Source organism: Lutjanus erythropterus, chromosome 2 (assembly GCF_056507025.1).
Source record: "Lutjanus erythropterus isolate fLutEry1 chromosome 2, fLutEry1.hap2, whole genome shotgun sequence".
Lineage (NCBI taxonomy): Eukaryota > Metazoa > Chordata > Actinopteri > Lutjaniformes > Lutjanidae > Lutjanus > Lutjanus erythropterus.
The window spans coordinates 17,019,810-17,042,281 of record NC_139318.1 but is presented as its reverse complement, the minus strand read 5'-3'; the positions used below and the strand labels follow the sequence as shown (position 1 = coordinate 17,042,281).

The following is a 22,472-nucleotide window of genomic DNA, read 5'->3' as shown; positions in this document are numbered from 1 at the left end:
GAGTGAAGTAAATCTATCAGCCACTTTTATATTTTACAAGCATTTGGCTGGTGGCTCATGCTAATTTTGGACCCTGCTTTTTGGAAATCCTAACATACAGTTCAGGGAAAATGTAACCCTGTGTCCAAGTTTCATTTATAACAGAATGTAAGAGCAATGTGAAACTGCTTCTAAAACAGCAATAAACACACAAACACCAGCAGCAGAAGCCTGCAGACTGACGTTAAGCTCAGGTGGCTAAAGGAGTGTGTTTGTGTGTCTGTCATGTTTCAGTAAAGGGGGCTTCAGCAGTGCTTGGCTTTTGCAGAAGCATGCATGACAAAGCATATGACACCAGGCCAGAGGTACACAGCAGTGCCTATCCACATCCATGCACTATTTACCTTCATGAGTAGGCTATATGATATAATTGATGTGCATGTTTGACCATTGAATGTAGCTGTTTTTACGAGGCAGTTCCTTCTATGGAACATATTCAGTGCTAACCTGCGCTGAACAGCAACAGTGTTATATGCGTAGATGTGTACAGCTACTGCATGCTCAGCCGGTCGGTCGGACTGAAGCCCAAGCATTCGTGCAGCTACTTACTGTACCTGAACCAGAGGGGATAGGTTCTTCTGTCTTTTAGAGACACCTGCCTATAATATGATCCACACAACCGAGTTGAATGAAGATACAAACGCACGGTATAATCACATCAACAAAGACAATGACAACACACAAATAAGGAGACGTGGATGTTGAGAACATGCAGAGAGAGAAAGAAGAGGGAGGGGGAGAAAAAGAAGTGAAGGCACTGGCTGATGTTTAATGGAGGCATTCAATACAATTTACAATACAGCCACCCTTGGAAAAATTTAATTGAAATGTGCATAAAAAGTGAGTTTGTTGTCTTTTTTTTTACACATCCGATAGGCAAACTCGAATTTTGAACCCAATCAGGCCTGCCATAAGTAGAAAAATACCATAAGCACACACACACTACTTACAGCATCTGCATCCACTTTGTCTCTTGACCCACGGCTGCCAGCCACCACAGACTCCAGTACAGCCACCCAGCGCTGCTTGTCAGGGAAGCTGGGCGCCATGAAGTAGAGGGACTGGCCTGGCCAGCAGGTGGTGTGGGGATGTGACTCCAACTTCAGCACATACGGTATGTCTGCGTACACACAGAAAGACAGATTGGTTGGCCATCTTGCTACTTTATTTCACAGCTGAGCACAACTGTCAAAATCTAGTGTTTTGAGATTAAAAGTATAGATGGGATATTTGGATCCAATTTGAAATTCGGGGAGAGGATGATACACTTAAAATCCCACAATGAGCTGAGTGTAGCAGGATTAGGTGGTATTGATCCAGTACCTGACTTGGCAGTGTTGATGAGCTCAGAGGCTCCAACAGCTCCATGAACCGTCACCTCTCCATCAGGCAGACAGAGCTCGAACTCCTCCTCAACTTTTATACAATCTATAAGACAGAATCCAAAATATTTTATTGATCCCTGGAGTGAAATTTTGTTATGTTACAGTTGCTCCAATTCATAAATGTAAACATATGTAAGTATAGAGAAATTACAAGAAAATATAAACAAGTACTTGAAAATATGTTCCTTATACTACAATATATAAGAATATATATATAAATGTAATATAAAACTATATAACAGCGCACTTGAGAATATGTGTTAAGATGCAAGAATATTATAAGGAACAGAACATCCTGGTTGTACAGTATAAATAAATAAATGCAGGACTGATGACAGTGACAGTGAGTATTGCACAGTTGAATTACTGCACAAGATTTCTCTGCTGTTAGGTTAGTATTGCTCAGACAACACAAACATCACATTATTTTCTTTCACTGGATACTGCTACTGTATTGATCTACATGGTAATACAAAACTTAAATGATTACAACCTGTTTCATGAAGGAATAAACCAGTGATGTTTTCTGTCAAGTTGAAAATTTATTTATTTTTATCACCAATAAAAATACAGCTATTAAAATAAAATTACAAAATGAGGTACTGACCTTCTCTGGGCTCGGTATCATAGATGGACACTTTGGTTCCATCCAGCACCACGTATTTCCTCTCCCAGCCCTGCTGACCACGCTTGCCATTTCTGTGTGGACAAACAGACAAATACACACTACTGTCAAACCTCTGAAAATCATATAGCACTTGGCCAGTTAGTAGTATGCAACTGAGGTCTGAGGTTACCTAGGCTGCTTCATCCATCCCTCCAAGCGAACATGTCCACTGGCCTCTTTGACCTGCAGCGCAGGAGAGTTTGCCTTTTCTCGGCACAGGGCCTCTGAAAAGTGAGTGGCATACTCAGCTGGTAGACCGCAGGTGGCCGGAAGACATGGTGAGCATTTAGGGTGACACAGGGTGTGACACTCTGTAATACAACAAAGAAAGGGGGGTGAAAAAATATTAAAAATGCAAATTTGAGTCATTGTCAATAGGAAGGTTACATATACATCCTATATATATGTATATATAACTGCCACATACAACAAATGAGTGAAACCATAATATACAATTAATATGGAATATGGGATGAAATGGAAAAAAACAATTATGATGCAGGTAGAATTTCTAAAATCATTTCAGCAACAATCTAGGAAGAATCACACTGACCAAGGGAGCTATTTTCTTGATCGTTTAAATTGACTTGAATTCCTCCACAGAAATCAGCTCTGCCAATTTCAGAACCTTCTGCAAATCATTCCAGGACAAAGAAGCAGCATCTTTAAAAGCTTTTTTTGCAAAGTTTTGTTCTCAATGTTGGGACCAGCATCTGTAGAATATTACGCAGGCCATACTGACTTTAGTTTCTAGACATGTATGTAGGCAGATAAGAAAGAGCCAGGCCAAGAATAGAATTACATTTGAAAAACAACCAATGTGAGAGCATATGGACATACAGAAATGGCCATTTAGCCGTGGCATACAGAGTGCAGTGATGTATGCGATTTCCACAGCCAGTAATAAAAGGCAAAGCATGATGGAACACACTGTCAAACTTCTTTGGGCACTGGTCAGAGGCATTCATAAAAAGCCAATCACAACTTTTTTACCTCTGCTGGATTAAGCAGAGGTAAAAAAGTCACTGATATCAAATGTTTCCTTGACTGCAGGAAGAAACTGGATTTGTTCCTAAAAAAGAAAGCCAATTTAATGTTCAGCTTGGAGACCAGGTTTTGAATGTGTGATTTGAATGACAGGTTCTGATCAGTGATGAGATCTAAATACTTGTAAATTGTGACATTTCAATTTCAACCCCTTGAGTAGTTAAGATCTCGGGACAATTAGATTATTATTTGCCATTTGAAAATAGTTGTTTAAAGAACCAGTCTGTAGGATTCAGGATTACATGCAAATTGCAAACACCTCATCTCATTCTCCTATTCCAAGCATGCATGGGCTGTATCTACAGCCTGTGTTTGGTTTGTACGTTCTTGGCTACTGTAGAAATATGGCAGTGCAACATCTCCAACCCACATCTGCTATAAACACTATATAAATGGCTCATTACAAAGGTAACAAAAACATCAAAATAAACTCCTTCATTAAACTACTAAAATTATGTTTGCCGTTTTCTTTTTAGGATTACTCTGGTGCAGGTCACAAGTTAACAGAATTACAAGACTGTGAAAAATAAAGTGCAAAGTAATACATGTTATACATCAGATGTATTTATTGTCTGCTGCAAGAAGAGTGAGACTGCTTTCTGACTGGCAGGTATTTTTTGTGAGAGAAACACAAATCAGTGTGAAAGAGACTGAAATACCGAACTGCCTGATTCTGCAGCAGGTGGTCAATGTGCTGCTGCAAGAAACAAGTTTAAGATTATTATAATTACATGTTTGTAAACTTTCTTCAGCAAACAGCATACAGGTTTTAATGTCAGTGAAATACTGCAATTTATCTTAAAAAATGAGTAAACAGTTGTACTGCGACATGGCTGAGGTTCAGCTGGTCCACCCTTCACAAAATCTCAATGGTTTCTCAATCGCTCTTGCACACAATAAAAGCTCATTCTCTCTCTCACGCACACAATATTCGGTCTCTCTTGCTCTGTAAATTTGCCTCTCTTGCACACCTTAGTAGTCCTTCAAAATCTCTCACGTACATTAGTTTCCTCTCACAACTTTTGCTTATCTTTAGTGCAGTTTGGTGTCTCATATTTTGGTGCTAGGATCTGCTTTTGTGGTAACTTTGTTTCTGCTTTTTCCACCCAGCCGGTGACAGTCTGATGGCTTGGGCTCAATATTTCTGGTATGTTTGTTAAAGCTGGCCAATGAATTTGTTCTCTGAAATATCTTCACATTCAACTCCAGTGCAGGATACAAACCTAGACAAGTGGCAGCCTGTCGTCCAAAATGCACAGTGTCCAGGCAGACGGCACACTTGGCAGCCCTCATGTTGAGGCCCACGGTGAAACGATGAGGGATGTTGTGGTGCATTCTCTCTTTCACACGACGGCCAAACTCTGCAATGCAAAAAGGGAAGAAGGGGTGCAGTGATAGGAGATTTTTGAGATTTGATAATATTCTGTTAAATCACTTCAGAAATCCATGAGATTTTTTTTTCAAGCAGCATGGGGCAATCTGAATAATGAATGGATTCTTTTAAAAGCAGGTATTAGGCATATCAATGTTCAAGTATACTCATATTGTCAGTCAGAATCAGATTATGCATGCCAGTGAACATGGGATACACTAAAATGTTTCTGGGTGAAAACCTCCCTATCCAACCATATGCTATCTAAATTATGATTCCAGGAACAATGCTAAAATAACAATAATAATAATAATTTAACAAAAAGAAAGAAAAAAGTCATGTCAGACGTGACCTTTGAGAATAAAGTCCTTGTTTAAGTTACAGTCAGCTGGACAACGAGACAATAATACAGATGTACAGGATGATATGAGAACGTGTGTGTACAGCATAACATGCATGTAGATGAGCTCATGCATGTGACAGGACATGTTTTGGTGACTGCTAACTTACTTTCAAAGGTGACCCTCCTCTTTTCTGTGAGGAGCAAGAGGAAAGAGACAGAAAGGAGAGAGCAGTCTAACAATAGCTACATGAAAGTAAACAAACACGGACAGTCAGGAGCCTGAATCACAAAGCAAGTGGACAATCTACTGTTATCCAAACATGTCTTGATAAATTAGTGTAATAACACTTTATTTGAAGAGGTGTGCATGAGACATTGTCATTACACTGTCATAACCATGTCATGAGGCCTGACATGAACATGAAGGGGTCTTTATGAATCTTTATGACTGTGTCCATTAAGTGTCATTCAGCCGCTTATGTCATCTTTAATGCAAAATTAGCATTGTATGATATGTCTTTGTTATGACAACTTGACATTAAAACATAACTTGTGACATTATACTGTAATATGTGGTTGGTTTTGATACAACTGATTATGCTTCATGGTCATCATGAGACCATTATAACTGTGTCATGAATAATGTCCTGGACTTCAACTTAAGAGGTAACATTTGAACGTGTCATAAAGATGTCACTAAGTGTTATAAAGCCAGAGTACAGCACCAGGGTGATTTAGATAACCCAAGTTGGCTGCTGAACAGTTGGCTAGCTTACTTGTTGCTAAAGCAGACCAACTACTGTCTGCTATTATCTGTTGCTAGCTTTAGCTAGTTAACTTGGTTAGCTGTGGAGGTAGCTGCTAAATTAGCTGATTTAGCACCAGGGTGCCAGGAGCCAAACCCAGGAATCAAATCCACACTGGTATAGTATTCCAATGCCATTATTCATGACATCGTTACAAAAGCATTTGACAGTGTAATAAAAATTAATGACATCTTTATGATCAAGTCCAAAATGTACCACTTTACTTGAAGTCAAGGAAAATATAAATGACACACTTTAATGGTGTCCACAGCCAGTGTCAATACAAAACACACAGGACAGTTTAATATAATGTTAAAACAAGAAGCTAAAAAGTTTCTTTAAGGTCGATAATGTCAAGTTGTCATGACAAATACATGTCAAACAAATTCAGCTTTGTATAAAAAGTGACATAAGTGGCCAAATTACACTTAATGGCAACAAAAGTCATAAACTGAGACACAAATGTATGAATCATCATAATTCATGTTCATAAAAACTTTCACAACATGTTTATGTCTTGTGCACATCCCTTCAAATAAAGGATTGCAAAAATTGCTCAGGAGATGGGTTGTTTAACATCTTGATATGATCCACTGGACCTGCCACGCAGCTATGATATATGCAGCAAAGATTCAGTTTCCATGGTGATCAACCCCATAAAAAGGGAATTTAAATTTGTGATGGTGAAAAACCCAGATTAAAACCAGTGTTACCTGGTAATCCACTGTTCTTACTTTGTGAGACAGGCCTGAGCAGGATTACAATGTTAGCTGGATAAATGAACAGTGAATAAAAACTTCAGTCCATGTCCCCGGTTTGTTCCAGTTCCAGGTTTAACATGCATTGAGCACAGTTATCCAACTTTATTTAAAATCATAATCCTGCTTTATAAGACAGGCCATAGAAAGAACACACATATAAACACACCACATAAACAACGTAAGAGAACAGTCCAGTTGTGTCGACATTGATAGCATAAGGGTGGAAAAGTCCTGTGGGGGAAACTGGGCAGTTCCAGAACAACAGATCCTGGGTTCAAATTCAGTCTGATGGGCTGGGGGCAACATTGAGTTGTGTGTTTGTTTATTAGTCTGTGTGTGTATGTGTGTGTGTGTGTGTGTGTGTGTGTGTGTGTGTGTGTGTGTGTGTGTGTGTGTGTGTGTGTGTGTGTGTGTGCGTGTGCGTGCGTGACTAACCTTCAGGGGTAGAAGTCTCCTTGCAGCGAGTGGAGGGGTTGAGCAGGCTACTGGGGTTGGGTTGATGTTCTGGGGATTTGACAATAGCTGACATGAGGATTTGATGTCGAGCCTGGGCTGGTGTTGAAGGAGCCACATGTTCCTGAGCTTTGAAATGAGCCGCTAAATCATCATAAACAAATAAAACATTCTTGTATTAGATGAGTAATAGCTATTAAGATGGAAATACGACTCTATTACCAAAACACAAGCAAATTCTAAAATGAATCTCATAGGAGCTGGCAGGTGCAGGTAATAGACCACGATGCTGCCATGGCAACTCTGTTAAATATGTCTGGGAACAGATAAAAGAAGGAGGGGGGGTACAAAAAAGGATTTCCTGAGCTGACTTATATTGTCATTTCTCATCTCAGATGGCTCCCACAAAACAAATTTTATGCTGGTATGAGCTTTGATTAAAAAAAAAAAAAAAAAAAAAAAAAAAAAAAAAGATTACCAGACTTAAAACAACTTCTCTGACTCTGTGTCAACACCAGTTAAAAACCCTTGCTGCCAAAGCATGCAGTAGGATATAAAGCCTGCCATATTTATATTTAAATTATTTAAGCTGATCAGAAAAAAATACTAAGGTTGAGTGCTCATGTGGTGTAAATGTGTGTTGGAGTATGTTTTGTTTTGTTATTAAAGTTATAATATGCAACATTTCTACCTTAAAATATCTAAAAATGCAAGAGAAATATTCTAGATTTTGTTGAGTAATGTATTTATTTTGTCCTAAATGCTTCCAACAATATTCAAACCCAGAGATATCAATGTGAATAAATGTGATTAATGAAATGTGAATAAAACTTGAATACATTACCTCATCCATGAACATAATTATCTGTCATGTCAGATAGATTTTCATCTGCAATGTTGGTTGTTTAACAATGAAGAAAACAACTCCCATGATCCCACACTACTTCAGATGTCATCAAACTCTGTCTTTTGTTTTTCTTTTAATGTGAGACACCCAGCCAGAAAACTTACATATTGTACATTTTTGTGGTTCTGTGTTTCGTTGATGTGAAAAGTGTATATTGTATATACTTAGAAATCTAACTAAAATCCTATTAAAAAAGAGAAATCAACAAAACAATGAAAAAAACAAATATACAAAAGGGACCTACCCTCTTCTCTAAGGGATCGTAGCTCTATTCTCATCTTCTGCAGAGCCTCCTCCAGCTCTGCACACCTTGAACGCTCCTTCTCTAAAGCCAGTTTCATGTCACCGTACTGAAGGGGAACTGCCGGTTGGGCCTGTGGACCTGCCAACGCCCCATTAGTCGTTGTTCCTACATCCTCCCGACGCCGCCCAAATATACCCTGTCCAGAGAGGGAACATGTTACTTATACAACGCAAGAACAATAAAATATACATTTTTTTAAAAATAGATAAATATAGCATACACAGAAAGTGAAACTGATTTTTTAGTTAGACCTTTTTAAAAAATTTCTTAAAAAGAAAATGTTTTGCTGTTGACCCTGTCCACATCAGTACCTTGGTTAACCTCTGTGCTGACACTCCTCTCTGCCTCTCCAAACTGAGGGCATGCCAACCAACATCTTCTATATTTACCTCATACAACCCTACATTTAATAATCCTAACTATGTTTTCCCAGACCTTCTTTTTCTTTGTTGGCTGGTCCATTTTGGCCTGAAGGAAGTCAATGAGTTTGGTCTGCTGGGAGATGGTGCCCTCCATCTTCACCTTCTCATGGGAGTATACAGCCTGCAGGAATGAAAACAGCTCTTCAGAGAGGGAAATACCTCTGAATACAACTTTAAAAGAATTCCCCTTGAGAACACATGAATTAGGATTCCTACACCCTCTCGGTCCCCCTGAGATACTTTGTTATTTTGTGATACTTTGTTAGTGCACTGAGCACCTGTATATTCTCCAGCTGGTACTCCAGATCCGTCCGCTCAGTCTTGAGCATGTCAGTCTGGTCCAGGGCGTCCTGTAGGCCTTGGGTCAGACGGAATATGTGGCTCTTCTGGAGGTCCATCTGCTGCTGTAGCTTCCCCTGCTGCAAGGACACCATACGACCGCAAATGGGGGTTACAGTTTACAACTAGTAACAAAGTTCTATGTATTATTTGCTTATTAAGACTTTTATACAATAATTTCTATGTCAATAAAATATTATAGCACAGATGTCTTTGTTTTTAAACAGAAATAAACAATAAGTATTGCCTGCTTGCCCAGGCAGGTAAAATGTTATGTCGAGCCAGTAAGTTTGGCAACTCACTTGCCCTACATGGAAAATGGTAAAAAAGAATCAAATTATTAAACTATTCTGATAATCAATTATTCATTAAAGCAATTTTTCATGTAAAATGGTGGAAAAGGTTTTCAGCCTCTGAAATCTGGAGATTTCCCACTTTCTGTCTTTATTATCATTAACTGAATATCTTGAGGCTTTGCCATTGCCCTGGACTTAGAGAAACTGTGATGGACATTGTATAGATGTTGCAGCCCTAGATTAAACATTACAGTCAACTTTAGCCTTTGTTTTGATTAAATAATCGCTAATAATATTTTTACAGGGGCAAGTAAATAGATTTCTGATCCACTTGCCCGACTAGGCAAGAGAAAAAAAGACATTAACATCAGTCCTCCCATTCTCTATAAAACATCCTGTTAGACTGTTATGGAATAAGTCATTTTTTCCATCACAAATATGTCCTGTACTATATCTAACAGATGTCTATGTCTGGAAGGATCAGTTTTAAGCCAGTTTCTTATAATGGCCTCTCTGCCATTAAGTAAGTAGAATTTTGACCACGCATTTATCTTCCTTCTGCACCACCTTAGTTATTTTGCTCAGGTATAAAATGCAGCACTATTTGGGGATTATAGATCCTAATATGCCATTCAATACAGAATTCCCTCTACGGTAAAATGGCTCCATTTTTGGACAACTCCAGAATATGTGTGCATGATTTGCATCTGTATGGCCACATTGCCTCCCGCATATTTCTTGCCAAGTTGTTTGCTTTGCTATGTTCGATGTAATAAAAAAAAAAAAATGACATTTTGGTTTCATGTTTTTGAATGATTTATAGTGGACAAGTCCATAACAGAAGCATAACTAAGTACATGTATGTGTTTATATGATTGTATTTCAATTTCTACCTCTTCCATCAGCCTCTGTTTCAGTTCTCTCTCTGTCTCCAGTTTTTGTTGTAAGCTGCGGGCGTTCATCTCCAGCATGGCGTGCTTCTTCTCCAGATCATTGAGCTGTGGACAACATGTGAGTGCATGTTAGACAGACACAACTAAAAGTTGAATTCCCCAGCTACAAACACAGAATTAATTTTCTCTCTCAGAATTTAAACACATATTCATTGCTTCACTTAAAGGTATTAAAGTTGGATCATGAGTAAGATCATGACTCACAGTGTCAGACAGACTTTCAGCTTTCAGTCTCTGCTCCTTCAAAGCCTGCTGCAAGGCCAGTATCTCTGCCTTGTGCTCTTTGACTGCCAGCTCCACTGCCTGGCGAGACTCACTGCTGCGCTGATCTGCACGCAGCCTATAACCAGAATGATAACAAGTCTTACAATAACAATACATTTTAATGTATGTGGAAGAACATAGATCAGTTCTGATAACACAGTGGAAGTAATTGTAAGAGTGTTCATGCTTGTATGTCACCTGTTCTGCTTCTCATTGTCCAGAAGTCTCTGCAGGTCTCTGGTGCGTCTCTCAGCTTGGCTTTTTTCATCCTCCAGGGCACCTCTCCAAGCCTCCCACTGTCTCTCCTTCTCCAGCAGCTCATCGTTCAGGGACTCCAGCTCTACCACCTGCTCCTCCAGCATGCTGCATGTGGTCTTCAGTGTCTCAATGTTCTAGGAGGAGAAACGAAAGAACAGACTGAAGAGAACATCTTTTACAGCTTTTAGGCACAACCATGTGATTTTTGTCTCCAGCACTTTCAGTGACAGCCCACAGTCTCTCTATTAGACATCTTTGGTCTGGAGCATGAGGATCAAAAAGGTTAAATATCTAAGTCTAGCTAAAACTTGCAAATGCATACATATAAACGCACGGAAAAATAACTAACTTCCCACTTATCTACCAATATGAGCTACTGTAGGTATACATTTCAATTCATTTCAATTGTGCACATGTGTGTTACCTGTTTCTGGTTGTTGAGGTGCATCTCACGGTCAGCCACCTCCCTCCTCAGCCTGTCCACTTCCTGGCTGAGCTGCAGCTGGTCCTCCCTCTCATCTGATGCTTCATCAAGCTGTTTGGACAGGTAGAAGTTCTGGCGGTTCAGCTCAGCATTCTCCTGACTCAGCTGTGTGAGTTGCTCCTCCAGGTCCGTGATCACCTGAGGCAACATCGACAGGTAGAAAGAGCTATTAGCCTTGCTTATGGAAGTGAACAGATAGTTTTAGGATCTGGACACAAAAGACAAGAGGAAAGAATCATATAAGGTGATACAAAAATTTACAGCTTTACAATGACATTAATTAATGTGCGCACTGATAGTGACTTTGCTTCCAAAATTCGTCCAGTAAGACACATGTAGAAATTATGAAAACGCTGTTTAATAAAGTGTTTGTTTTCACGGTAATCTAGAGGTCAGCCATGTTGGAGGTACTGAACGCTGACAACGCAACTGAAGACACAATGGTTCCTGGGTTGTTGTTTTTTTTTTTTTGCTCAAAATAGTCAATTTCGGTAAATCAAATTTAAGCTTGTAAGAATCATCTTCTTTAATGAATCAGTTGAAGAGGGACATTTTACTTGCTCAGACAGATTATATGAACTCTTCTCATGAACATGGTAAACACGACACTTGAAGGCAGCAGATGTTGAGATAGGAAATAGAAGACAGGATTGTCGGGGTGTCAAGAGGCCAGCTTGCACAGCTCTCCAAAATCTATTAGTCTTAGTTTCTCAAAACATTTCACCCTTTCCTGTTGACCAAGTCCTTCTGTGTGAGTTTTAGTAGCTTCCATACATGTTGTAGAACTTTTCTGTGGTTTGTCATCTGAAATTCAGATTAAATTGAATATTAAGCATGTAGTTAATTCAGTTGTTTACATCCCAGTATCTCCAACATGGCTGTGCAACCAGGTTACTGACCAAACTGTGACAAAGGTGCAAACACTGTACAGGATCTTGTAGATGTTTCATTTGAAAGCTGAAGGATGCAAATTGTTCAGAGTTGTGCATTGATGTTATCCATCTACGTGTTATTCTTGTCATCCATTCAGGCACAGTAAATGTGTACATGTAGAATAAGTGTATTTTATCGACTCGAATGTTTGCTCCAACATTTGGAAAATGTACTTTCAAGGTAATCTGTGCTTCTTTGTCAAAGACTTGATTCAGAGGACTATACTGCTACATTATGAGCCTTAGAATTGAACATGAATCATCATACATTTGAAGGTCTTATGAAATCTTTTGAAAATTGTTCTGCTGCTGCTGAAAGCGTAGACAAAAAGCTGTGACTGCACTTACTGAGCAGCTGTCTCTCAAGGCATCAAACTTGCGCTGAATTTCATCTCTGTGATTCTGTGAGAAACGAGAAAAAATGAAGAGCAAAAATACAAACACATCTGACTGCTGCACTCAATGAAGAATGATGTAATGCAGACAGCAGTATTTAAAGTAGCTTTTCTGAGGACTGGGGGCATAATACAGATAAATCTAAATATATTGTTTGTTTGTTTTTTCTCTTTTAATTGGATTAGAAATCCACATAACCATCAAACACTTGCTTGTTTCTCCTATTTTTTAAAAAAACATTTAAGAAGAATTCATAGAAATAAGATTATACAATAAATCCAAGATGCTATATCCACATCACCACACCTGTATATGTATACTCATCTACAGTATATATTCCAACATTGTTTTCTTTTTACCAAACAAGACATTTAAATTAAACAACATATAAATAAATAACTAAAAGGAAAAGGCACATTGAGGAATGTTCTTAAATCACTCTACCTTAATATATTTGTTCTGAACATATGTGCACCTGTATTTTTCTAAATCTGATGGCACACATATTTGCTTGCACATGTCTGTCTCACCCTGAGGGCTGTGATCTCCTCCTCAGCCTCAGCGGTGGTCTCCTCCAGCTCAGTCTTTGCTTGCTGCAGCTGGCTCTCCAGGGCGAGGCGCGCAGCCTGCAGGCTGCTAATCTGGGACTCGCGCTCCTGCAGGGACAGGGTCAACTCTGACACCTGTCGCTTGATCTCCAGCTTCTCTTCTTCATGTTCTAGGCCCATCTACAAGCAAACAGGGCCAGGGTGAGGGCTGTGTGTATATCACAGTGTAAATCAGACTTTAAACAGATTGTATTTGCATTTAATTTTCAGCTTTTTTTTTTCAACCTGCTCAGAGTACCAGATGGTAGGCGTTTTGGGACATCAGGGTGAATCAGAAATTGGAGGGAATCTAAACTGGTTAAAATCAACATAGAGGACAGCTTGAAATCATTTGACCCACATCTCGCTGTTGTGATGACATTTTTTGGTGTGAATTTGAATTTTGACTACCTACTATATAGCCTACCTTTGCTGTCAGAATATTACAGCCAATGTCAAGACTTTTCAGGGACCTTTTAAATGCCCTCATAACTTAAAGACATATTAAAAGAACAAAGTAATATAAACAAAGCTGAGACAGTATCAAATTAATCTGAGGTTATTCAAGCTGCATGGATGGTATAAAGAAAAAGACAAAAGGGGAGCAATTAGAGGATTTCAGGGGACACAGACCCAACCAGCAGATATAGAAATGCAGATACAAAGTCTACCATTAAGTGCAAAAACTGGACAGCACAGAGAAAGATAAAGGTGTAGTGGAAAAAGGAGCTCTGGTAATTGGATTTAACCTGTCATACTTGTTCAAAAATAAAAATAAAATAATTTGAGATTTTTGAAGCATTTTATAAGCACACACTGTGCTGGTAAAGAGTCTTAAAACAGAGTAAAATTTGAGACACACAAAAGTGCATTTAGCTCCTCCATAGAGAAGTAACGGGAGATCTAATCAGAAAGTACATATTTGTGCGTGGGAGAGTGCAGTGTGTGTGTTTGTGTGTGAGGGTACAGAGAGGCCAGCAATTAGTGCCAATCTGTGTATCACGTCTCAGTGGGGGAAGAGTGTGTGGAGGTAGAGATATGACATCCAGTCAGCAGGCTGTCCACCAGTAACCTCGGCAGACAGCACACCAGGGGGCTGAGAGCTCTCAAACAGGAGAAAGGGGGCATTGCGGTCCTCAATTATGTCAAAACGTCTTTTTATAGAAGAGGTTCGTACTGGATGCACATACACAATATAGCTAATGGATTTTGTGCTGCATTTCTCAAGGAGGTGGAGAAACATGTGAACTCCTATCTAGTTTAATGCATTATTAAATGTTTATAGGTTATCAAATGTTTCTTCTTCTTGTTTGATTAACTTTAATATATCAATTTTAAACTCTATTGAATCCTGTAGAATAGAGTTCTTCACAATAATGAAGCTTTCAGAGGGAGGTCAGACTGCAGACCGCAGTGGATAGTCGGATAGCATCTTGTTCAAGGAAACTTCTGCAGTGTGGATGCTTGGAAACATGGGAGCTTAACCTCAGAAGTGGGATTGTCAGCAGCAAAATATATTTTAGCCACTTTAAGAGGCCCAAGTGTAGGCTATATTTAGAATATTTTCACCCTTATACTTTACTATCAGACAGCATTTTCGGATGGGCAACTGGTGTTATATAAGCCAAATATCACTGTCTACAGAGCCACCAAGCTCTTTAAGCAAAAACAGTAATTTTATTTCACAGAACACAGGAGGTGCTTGTCTATCGCCGCCTCAGTTGGTTAGCTTTTTGTGTTATTGTGTGACTTTGGTGATTTTGAACTAAGCTTTTAAAACACTGAAGTCACACAATGACACAAACAAATCAACCAATTGAGGCAGCAGTAGATGGACAACATTGTTTTGCTGCTGACCCTGCCATCAACTGTAGGGAATACACTGACTATGGATAAACACCTCACACAAACCCACTTCAAGTTATCTGTACTATCACTTTAAAAGGTAAACTCTTCACTGGCCATGCAACAATGTCCTCTTTTATTTCCATGTGGTTAAACATATTCTCACCTGTTGTCAGCCAATGCAGCTACATTGTTCCAGAGAAAACAGATGAAGGCTATCGCCTCCACTGGACCCTTAGAAGCAGCTTGTGTAGACGCCCAGTGGCAATTTTCTAGAGGTGTCATTACAGACCTACTGTATTTAATTAGCTGTTTATCTGAAAGGGATCTGAGCTCGCCAGCAGATCGGCTGCCTTAATCCCTTTTGTGGATAGTATTAATGAAAGGCTACACTGTGTGCTAGTTAAAATGAATTACTTAATCTCGAGCCAACAGATTTTGAGCCGTGTATCCCATTCCTCTTGCCTCACCTCACGCAGCCTACTCTCCAGCTCCAGCAGCCGGGTCCTCTTGGTCTGCTCCTGTTGACTCATCTTCTCAAGGTGCTCCTCCAGTTTGGCATTTTGGGCCTCAAGCTTGCCTGCCTGAGACTCCAAATAAAACTTTTGCTGCCGAAGCTCTGAGATCATCTCCTCCTGGGCTTTCCTGACAAAATATACACACAGATGTTTATAAATTGACTATTTAGAAGCAGGCATCGTTCAAAAACTGCTGCAACTTTCATAGAATTTATTTAAAATATACAAACTCTTAGGTTAGAAGTTTAAATAGAATACAATAAGGAAAATGAGCAATGTGAGCCAAAAAGTGTCCCGATTTACTGTAGCTAATTCATCTAAGCAAACAAATTCAAAATTCAGGTGTTGGTATTTATATTTTACTAACACAAGTGTGCAAAATTCCTTAAACAAGCACATTTCTAAGTTCAGGGTTTGCAGCGCTTTTTAAAGATAAAGTTCAAGCACTTTTCAGGTACCTAAAACCAAAATCTTTAGAATCCTGAAACCTTTATTATCAAATCTAAAGTGTTACTATGAATGCAAGTCTAAATTCCCTTATATCCACAGCAATCAATATACATTGTCACTTTCTGCATTTTACCAACTGTTCATAATTTTGTATGTTTTGTCATGATTATTTAATGCTTGTTTCAAGAGGACGACCAGAGGACTACCAAATCTCAATCATTTCATTTCAAATATTACAGGAGTTATACATTCAAGCATATTCCTAACATTAAAAAATACAACAGTTAAAATAAAGGATTTTCTAAGTTTCAAGACTTTGTATGAACTCTGTAAGTTGAATTGAAGCTGCATTGTCTGAATTTAAACCTACAATAACTGTTTTTTTTGACCACTTGGGGTGAGCAACATTATCATTCATTTGGAGTTGTGTTTCTGGCCTCCGGGTCTAATGTCAGTCTAAAATTCATTCTCTTTCAGCTCTGCTATTGCTCTCTTATCAACTCTTAAGACAAATATTTTAGTTGGTCAGTTTGTTGCTAACTGTCTGTCTGCTGTTTGGTGCTGAGCAGGTAGTGCACAGTGGGTTTTTAGAACTCATTCACTAAAAACAGCCTGGAAATTACCCTATGACAGCAGTGAGAGTGAACCAGAACAGTAAAGGTATGGGGCAGACAGCTAAAACTCGCTATAAAGCCCTCAAAAAACTGAGGGCTCACATTATAGGATTTTGTTATTATATTATTAATATTAAATATTGATTATAGCTGCACTAACCTAAGGGATGGTACACTGTTTACAACCAGGGGAGACAGATGGTGCACAATGATGTAAGTACAGACTAATGAAGCAATTGCAGGCTTGAGGAGACAGAGTCGGTGTGGGTGGGGGCACTCATAAAAGCTCAGTGTGGGCAGAGGGTCCAGTTAACTCACATATTCTTCTGGGTATAGATGCTGCTGTTAGCGGCCAGCTTGTTAGCCTCTGACAGCTCAGCGATGCGCTGCTCCAGGTTCTTCATCTTGGAATCCATAGCATTAATGGTCTGTCGGACAGCAAAATAACATGGTGGAGATTACAAACAGGCTCAAATGCAAGGATATGTTCCCCTTTGATTGAAAGCCAAATCCTAAGATTCATGGTGCACAGCAGCACATTTTTATAGGAAACAGAAATTTTTGTGCTGCAGTGAAATCCTATTAGAGTCCATTAAGGTGTTGCCTGAATCTTCTACTGTCAATGTCAGATGACTGCCTCTAAAAGCTTCTTAACTGCCTCAATTCTACCACATTAACCAGATTAGGACTTGAGCCCAGGCTTTATAGTGCAACATGAAGTATACTGCAATTTAATCCAACTGTACATTCCAATACATTTGAACCACTATAACAAATTACTGGGTAAGAAAGCATGATGGAGTCTAGTTGTCACATTCTGACAAGAAATTCAGAGGAGAATGAAAAGGTATTATACTGTATGTTCTCAAACAACTTTAACCCATTGAGAGTTATATAACTGAACTTAAAATCAGAAAATTATACACTTTGTTGCTCATTCTAATGAACCTAATGAAACTTTTTCCCCACTGGTCCAGTAGGGCAAGTGAGTCAGATATTCGCTTGCCCAAAGTCAATTTTTACTTGCCCCTGTACAAGTTGCAGGGTCCAGCGTTAAGGTTTTTTCCTACTTGCCCAACAGGGCAAGTACTTCTCAGGTCTACTTACCCCATCTGAATTCCTACTTGTCCTTCCTAGGAGGTTCTTTTTCTGGCTGTGTGGTGCATACTTTTGCTCACAACTTATTTCTAACTAAAATCCATTGACCGTTGACTGTATAAAACACCAGACAACACTTCTTTCTTCAGAGAGCAGTATTTATTAGCTAAATTATAGCCAACAAAGAAGGGATAAAAGAGATAAAGAAACTGTAAAGAACAGAGGAGGTAGGACCAGAAAAGTTTTTTTTTTTTAAAAAAACAACAATATTATTTATGTTCATTATTTGTCATTAATGTGCTGTTGAGGATCCTGTTTGTCTTTTTTCTTTTTTTATGGCTTGTTTTTATTTTGTTTGTATTATTTTAACATGTTCTGTAAACTTCAAACTCAATATTATATTTAACTGGGAATTTGTACAAATGAGTGCAGTCAGAACAGTGAAATGTTTACGTACTATTTCATAGAAATTAAATGGTACTGGTTACTAGGGTTGGGCGACTGGACGAATATATCGTCTATCGACAATGGGCTGAATCCATCACAGTTTGCTTTTTTTGGCGAATTTTTAGGGCAATATTTGATATTTTATTTTGCTAATGTAATAGTCTGCAGAGTGACAATCTCTGCTCTGCACCGCATTCTCATCCAGCGGCACAGTACACACCCACTCAGCCGACCATGAGTGCGCTGAGCTGAGCGAAGAGTGAGAGGAAAACAGCCTGCAGAATCTCTTTACACTGTTTTGTGCAGTGAATTAAGGATTTATTTTGACCAAATCAGAGATGGTGATTGTTGGAAGAGTGGACATACTAATAAATATGGTTTTTGTGAGTTCTACATGTTTTTCTTTCAAGTTTGAACCAAGTCTGCCTGTTTTCTGAGGAGTTAACGAACCAATTAAGGTTGTCTTTGTTTGGTAAAAGAAACTTGAATCCAGATGGTGTACGGTTGTATTTCTCCATTTAAAATGGAAAATAAATGTAAGAACATGTAATTTCTAGACAGTTTGTGAGGTTATTCTGTCTATTGGACGTAGTGAACGCAAGCAGCATGTGTAACATACTGAATTCGCCACTTGTGCTCATCTCCCAGATGAGACCCAAGGGGATGGGATGTGGGGGGAGGGGGCAAAGATATCACCACTCGCCAATGGACTGGCTGACAATGATTGTTTGGAAAATTTTAACATAACACCCTACATGCCCTCTCTGAACAGGTGAGCCACCTGTTTAATGCTGTCGTTGCCACGGAAAAATTATCCATTTTTATCAGCTTTAGCCGGGAACTCTCTGCAGACAGTGCAGTACATAGCCAGTATTGTGGCGTCACACTCCACCCACAGATATTTCCACGAAGGGAGAAATGTTTTGCGTCTCTTTTCTGTCTCAATAGCTAATCTAGCCAACTTTGGCTGCGAGCCTTCCGCCATGATGTTTGAATGAACGTCTGACATCTGCATGTCAGCAGAGACACTCAGCCAATGGAGGCAGCGGCACACTGTAACTGGCCACTCCAGGGCTTCGTAGTAACAGAAATGAGAGAGGAAAAACATAATGATGATATATATAAAAAAATATCTGAATTGGTGCTTGCCCAATCTGGCATGTCTGGGCAGGTTATGCTTGCCCGTTGGATATTTTTAGTTGCCCCAGGCATTCGGGCAACCGTTATTGTCGGACCCTGAGTTGGCTTATCAATTCACAGTTATCAAATAGCAACAAAGACTAAAGATCATTTTCATGTTTAATCTAGGGCTGTTCTATAAAAAGTGAGAAAATACTGAAAAATGCCCATCCCAGTTAATCAAAGTCCAAGGTGGTGTATTTAAATGTCTTGTCAGACCAAACTCATAGATATTCAGTTTAATATGATAATTAACTGATAAAAGTGGGAAATCTTCATATCTGAGAGGCCGAAAAACTGCATTTTCTGCCATTTTCCATGAAAGATTACTTCGATCGATTACCAAAATAGTTTCACTCTTTTTTACCACTTGCCTGGTTGGAAAAGAAAGTTGCCAGTTTCACTTTCCAACATGGCATTTTATTTTCCCCGGGCAAGCAGGCAATCCTTATTATTGAGCCCTGCTAATGCTGCAAAAATGACTCAGTAAAATAAACTATGGTATTATACGGTGACAATATGCACTCAGCATGTCTTCATGTATCACCAAGTTAAATGTATGGCTTGTAAATCCAATGTTTAATTAAACTTAAGGCCAATTTTGCAGTAAAACCAAACATAAAATGTGAAAGAATAGGCGTAATCTTCTAAGAAATACATATTGTCAGTTTAAAATTATAAGTTAAGCAAAATGACAGTAACTGGTTGCATTAAAGAACATTTGTCTAAATATGTGTATTGGCAAAAACCAAAAAGACTTTAACTGGATAACAGAGGCATTCAAATTCAATTTGTGTGCCTGGCCTGAATTTTAGACCATTTTGGACCATCATTACAGCATCAATAAAAAAACATTTAAGATCTTCCCAGACATAATTTAAAACTATTAAATGCTTTGTAAGGACTGTTATTAGTAAATGTGAATTTAAGACATTTTGAGACTTTTTAAGCCACTCTGGCAATACTTTGAATCTAGACAGAAATGGCATTGCAGTAGAATTGCAAATACCCAAGTGAATATGTCTGTTTCCTTACTGCTTTCTGTTCACTGATGAGTTTGCAATTCTCTCTGGACTCCTCCTCCTGCTGGGCCCTTCTGGCCTCGAGGCTCTCCTTGTCAGCCAGGTCTGCCTTCATCTGGGCCTCCAGGACCTTGATCAGACACAGCCAGTGAATAATACACTTGCCAGTGTTGATTTGACAAATTCACATTGAGGCTGAAGTGTGTAATGTGCTCTGTGATGAAGCAATTACTAAAAAAATAAAAGACAGACTGACATGGTTGTAAATGTATAACCTGGTGCAGAAGCAATAATTAGAGTGTTGTCAAACATCACTGTAAAATATGGGACAGCTCTGACTTGACACCACAACACTGAATTAAAATAGCGAGACGAACAAGACATTACTACATTTATATATAAGTGAGCATTTTTAGATATGCAGTTTTCAGTAGCCTGTGTCATGTGGGGCTAACCCACCTTGATCTTGTCTTCATAAAGCCTCTCCTTTTGAACCAGCTGGGTTTCCATCCTCTGGGCTGTTGACTGGGCATCCCTCAGGTTCTCCTCCAGTTCCTGGAGGGAGTAACATGATAAATATAACTGGACACGTCTAACACAGTAACCATTAATCCATAATACACTACACATTTCACACATTAATGTCTTTCTTTGCATATTACACACTAAGGTTTTCAAAAAGAATTGATACTTCAATACTTTTTCAATAGTGCAATGTTTAAAACAATACAGTGCTAACATTAGTATTATATCAAAGTTAAAAATTCTTGTATTGTGACAACTCTATCCATACAAACACACAACACTGTGATTAGTTAATGTAGCCTAAAACCCTGGATTCACAAAAGATATGACAGTAGGGCTACAACTAACGATTATTTTCATTATTGATTCATCTACCGAACATTTTCTTGATTAACTGATTTTTTTTTCCTCTATAAAGTGTCAGAAAATTATAAAAATGTTTAGCACTGTTTGACCAAGGCCAAGGTGACACCCCCAAATGTCTTGTTTTGTTCAAAACCCAGATTCCCATATTCAGTTTGCTGTCATAGAGCACTGAAGACACCAGGAAATATTCACATTTGAGAAGCTGAAATCTGAGAATTTTGACATTTTTTCTTCAAAAAAATGACTCAAAATGATTAACTGATCATCAAAATAGATGCAGATTCATTTCATTTTTGACAACAAAACAATTAATCAGATCATTGCAGCTCTACTGAAAAACAAGGTGAAAACTATTTTAACAATTCTACTCTTACATCAATTTGATTAAAATAATAAGAAATGAAGAAACTTGCATTGAAAAGTTGGAAATCCACAAGTCGGCCGTAGCGCTGCCTGTTCATGCTGGCACCGGTAAAAATCACATGTATGTTAAGATCTATGTAGGTAATGACTGGTTGACTAGTAGTCCTGTGTGAGGGGTCTGCTCTCTAAACAGAAGTGTGTGCAGTATGTACATGTGTGATGTGGATACACCAAGAGAGGGCTGGATGAATGGAAAGGGTGAGTAAGGGGGGGCTGAAATTAGGGGTTGAGTGGTCGGAGTATTAGCGAGCCTTATCTGCAGCTCTCTCACCAGGATCTTTTCAGCCATCTGCTGGATCTGCTGGGATTTGGTCTGAATGTCATCTTTCAGCTTATTCTCTCGCCGCTCGACCATCTCCAGCCTCTTTACCTGGTTCTCCAGGGTCTTCCTGCCCTCCTGCTTACACAACAAGAATAATAACATAAGACTAACCACGCAGAAAGAGTGACTTGTGTTGGGGTACAGTATTTAACAAACAAACCAGTATTATTTAACACATTTGCATGATTTAGCATTGTGGATTACTCTGGTACCTCGGTTTCTCTCAGGCGGCGTTTTAAAGTGTCACTAGAGTCGGTCTTGCCTCGCAGGCGCTCCAGGTCTCGCTCCAGCCGTTCTTTGGCCTGTCGGACATTCTGCAGCAGCTCAGTGGCTTCTGTGCTTGCTTTCACTGCCTGCGGGAGGTCAGGAGGTCAAGGGCTGTTAGTGGATCCCAAGACAAACCTCTTGATATGCTTGGCCAATTCCTACCCACAGAGACACTGAAAAAGAGCTGCTCAAGGGAATAAACGGAGAACTATAGCAGGCTGCAGTAACTGCTAAATTCTGTATATACATAAGCTCCATGAACTTGCTTTTCAGAGGATTAGGATATATGACAAATAAAAAGGATTCACCTTGTTTAAAGAACAAATTATGTTGAAAATAAAATGAAATACCTAAATAATATTTGAATAAACTGTTCCTTAT

General features: G+C 39.0%; 1 protein-coding gene across 1 annotated transcript in view; it reads right to left on the bottom strand.

Annotated features, from left to right (window-relative positions):
- The window catches only part of cita (citron rho-interacting serine/threonine kinase a), a 54,822-nt gene that overhangs the window by 11,855 nt on the left and 20,495 nt on the right, over positions 1–22,472 (bottom strand). Inside the window, exons 17-39 of the mRNA XM_084729998.1 lie at positions 22,037–22,177; positions 21,774–21,899; positions 20,648–20,743; positions 20,202–20,318; positions 16,761–16,870; positions 15,331–15,505; positions 12,959–13,156; positions 12,381–12,434; positions 11,041–11,238; positions 10,557–10,750; positions 10,299–10,434; positions 10,035–10,139; positions 8,785–8,925; positions 8,520–8,627; positions 8,025–8,220; positions 6,856–7,017; positions 5,021–5,044; positions 4,362–4,499; positions 2,222–2,402; positions 2,032–2,123; positions 1,363–1,467; positions 990–1,159; positions 594–638 (exon numbers count right to left, since the gene is read on the bottom strand). Of these exons, the coding sequence (XP_084586124.1) occupies positions 594–638; positions 990–1,159; positions 1,363–1,467; positions 2,032–2,123; positions 2,222–2,402; positions 4,362–4,499; positions 5,021–5,044; positions 6,856–7,017; positions 8,025–8,220; positions 8,520–8,627; positions 8,785–8,925; positions 10,035–10,139; positions 10,299–10,434; positions 10,557–10,750; positions 11,041–11,238; positions 12,381–12,434; positions 12,959–13,156; positions 15,331–15,505; positions 16,761–16,870; positions 20,202–20,318; positions 20,648–20,743; positions 21,774–21,899; positions 22,037–22,177 (3,012 nt within the window). The remainder of the gene's footprint in view (positions 1–593; positions 639–989; positions 1,160–1,362; positions 1,468–2,031; positions 2,124–2,221; positions 2,403–4,361; positions 4,500–5,020; positions 5,045–6,855; positions 7,018–8,024; positions 8,221–8,519; positions 8,628–8,784; positions 8,926–10,034; positions 10,140–10,298; positions 10,435–10,556; positions 10,751–11,040; positions 11,239–12,380; positions 12,435–12,958; positions 13,157–15,330; positions 15,506–16,760; positions 16,871–20,201; positions 20,319–20,647; positions 20,744–21,773; positions 21,900–22,036; positions 22,178–22,472) is intronic.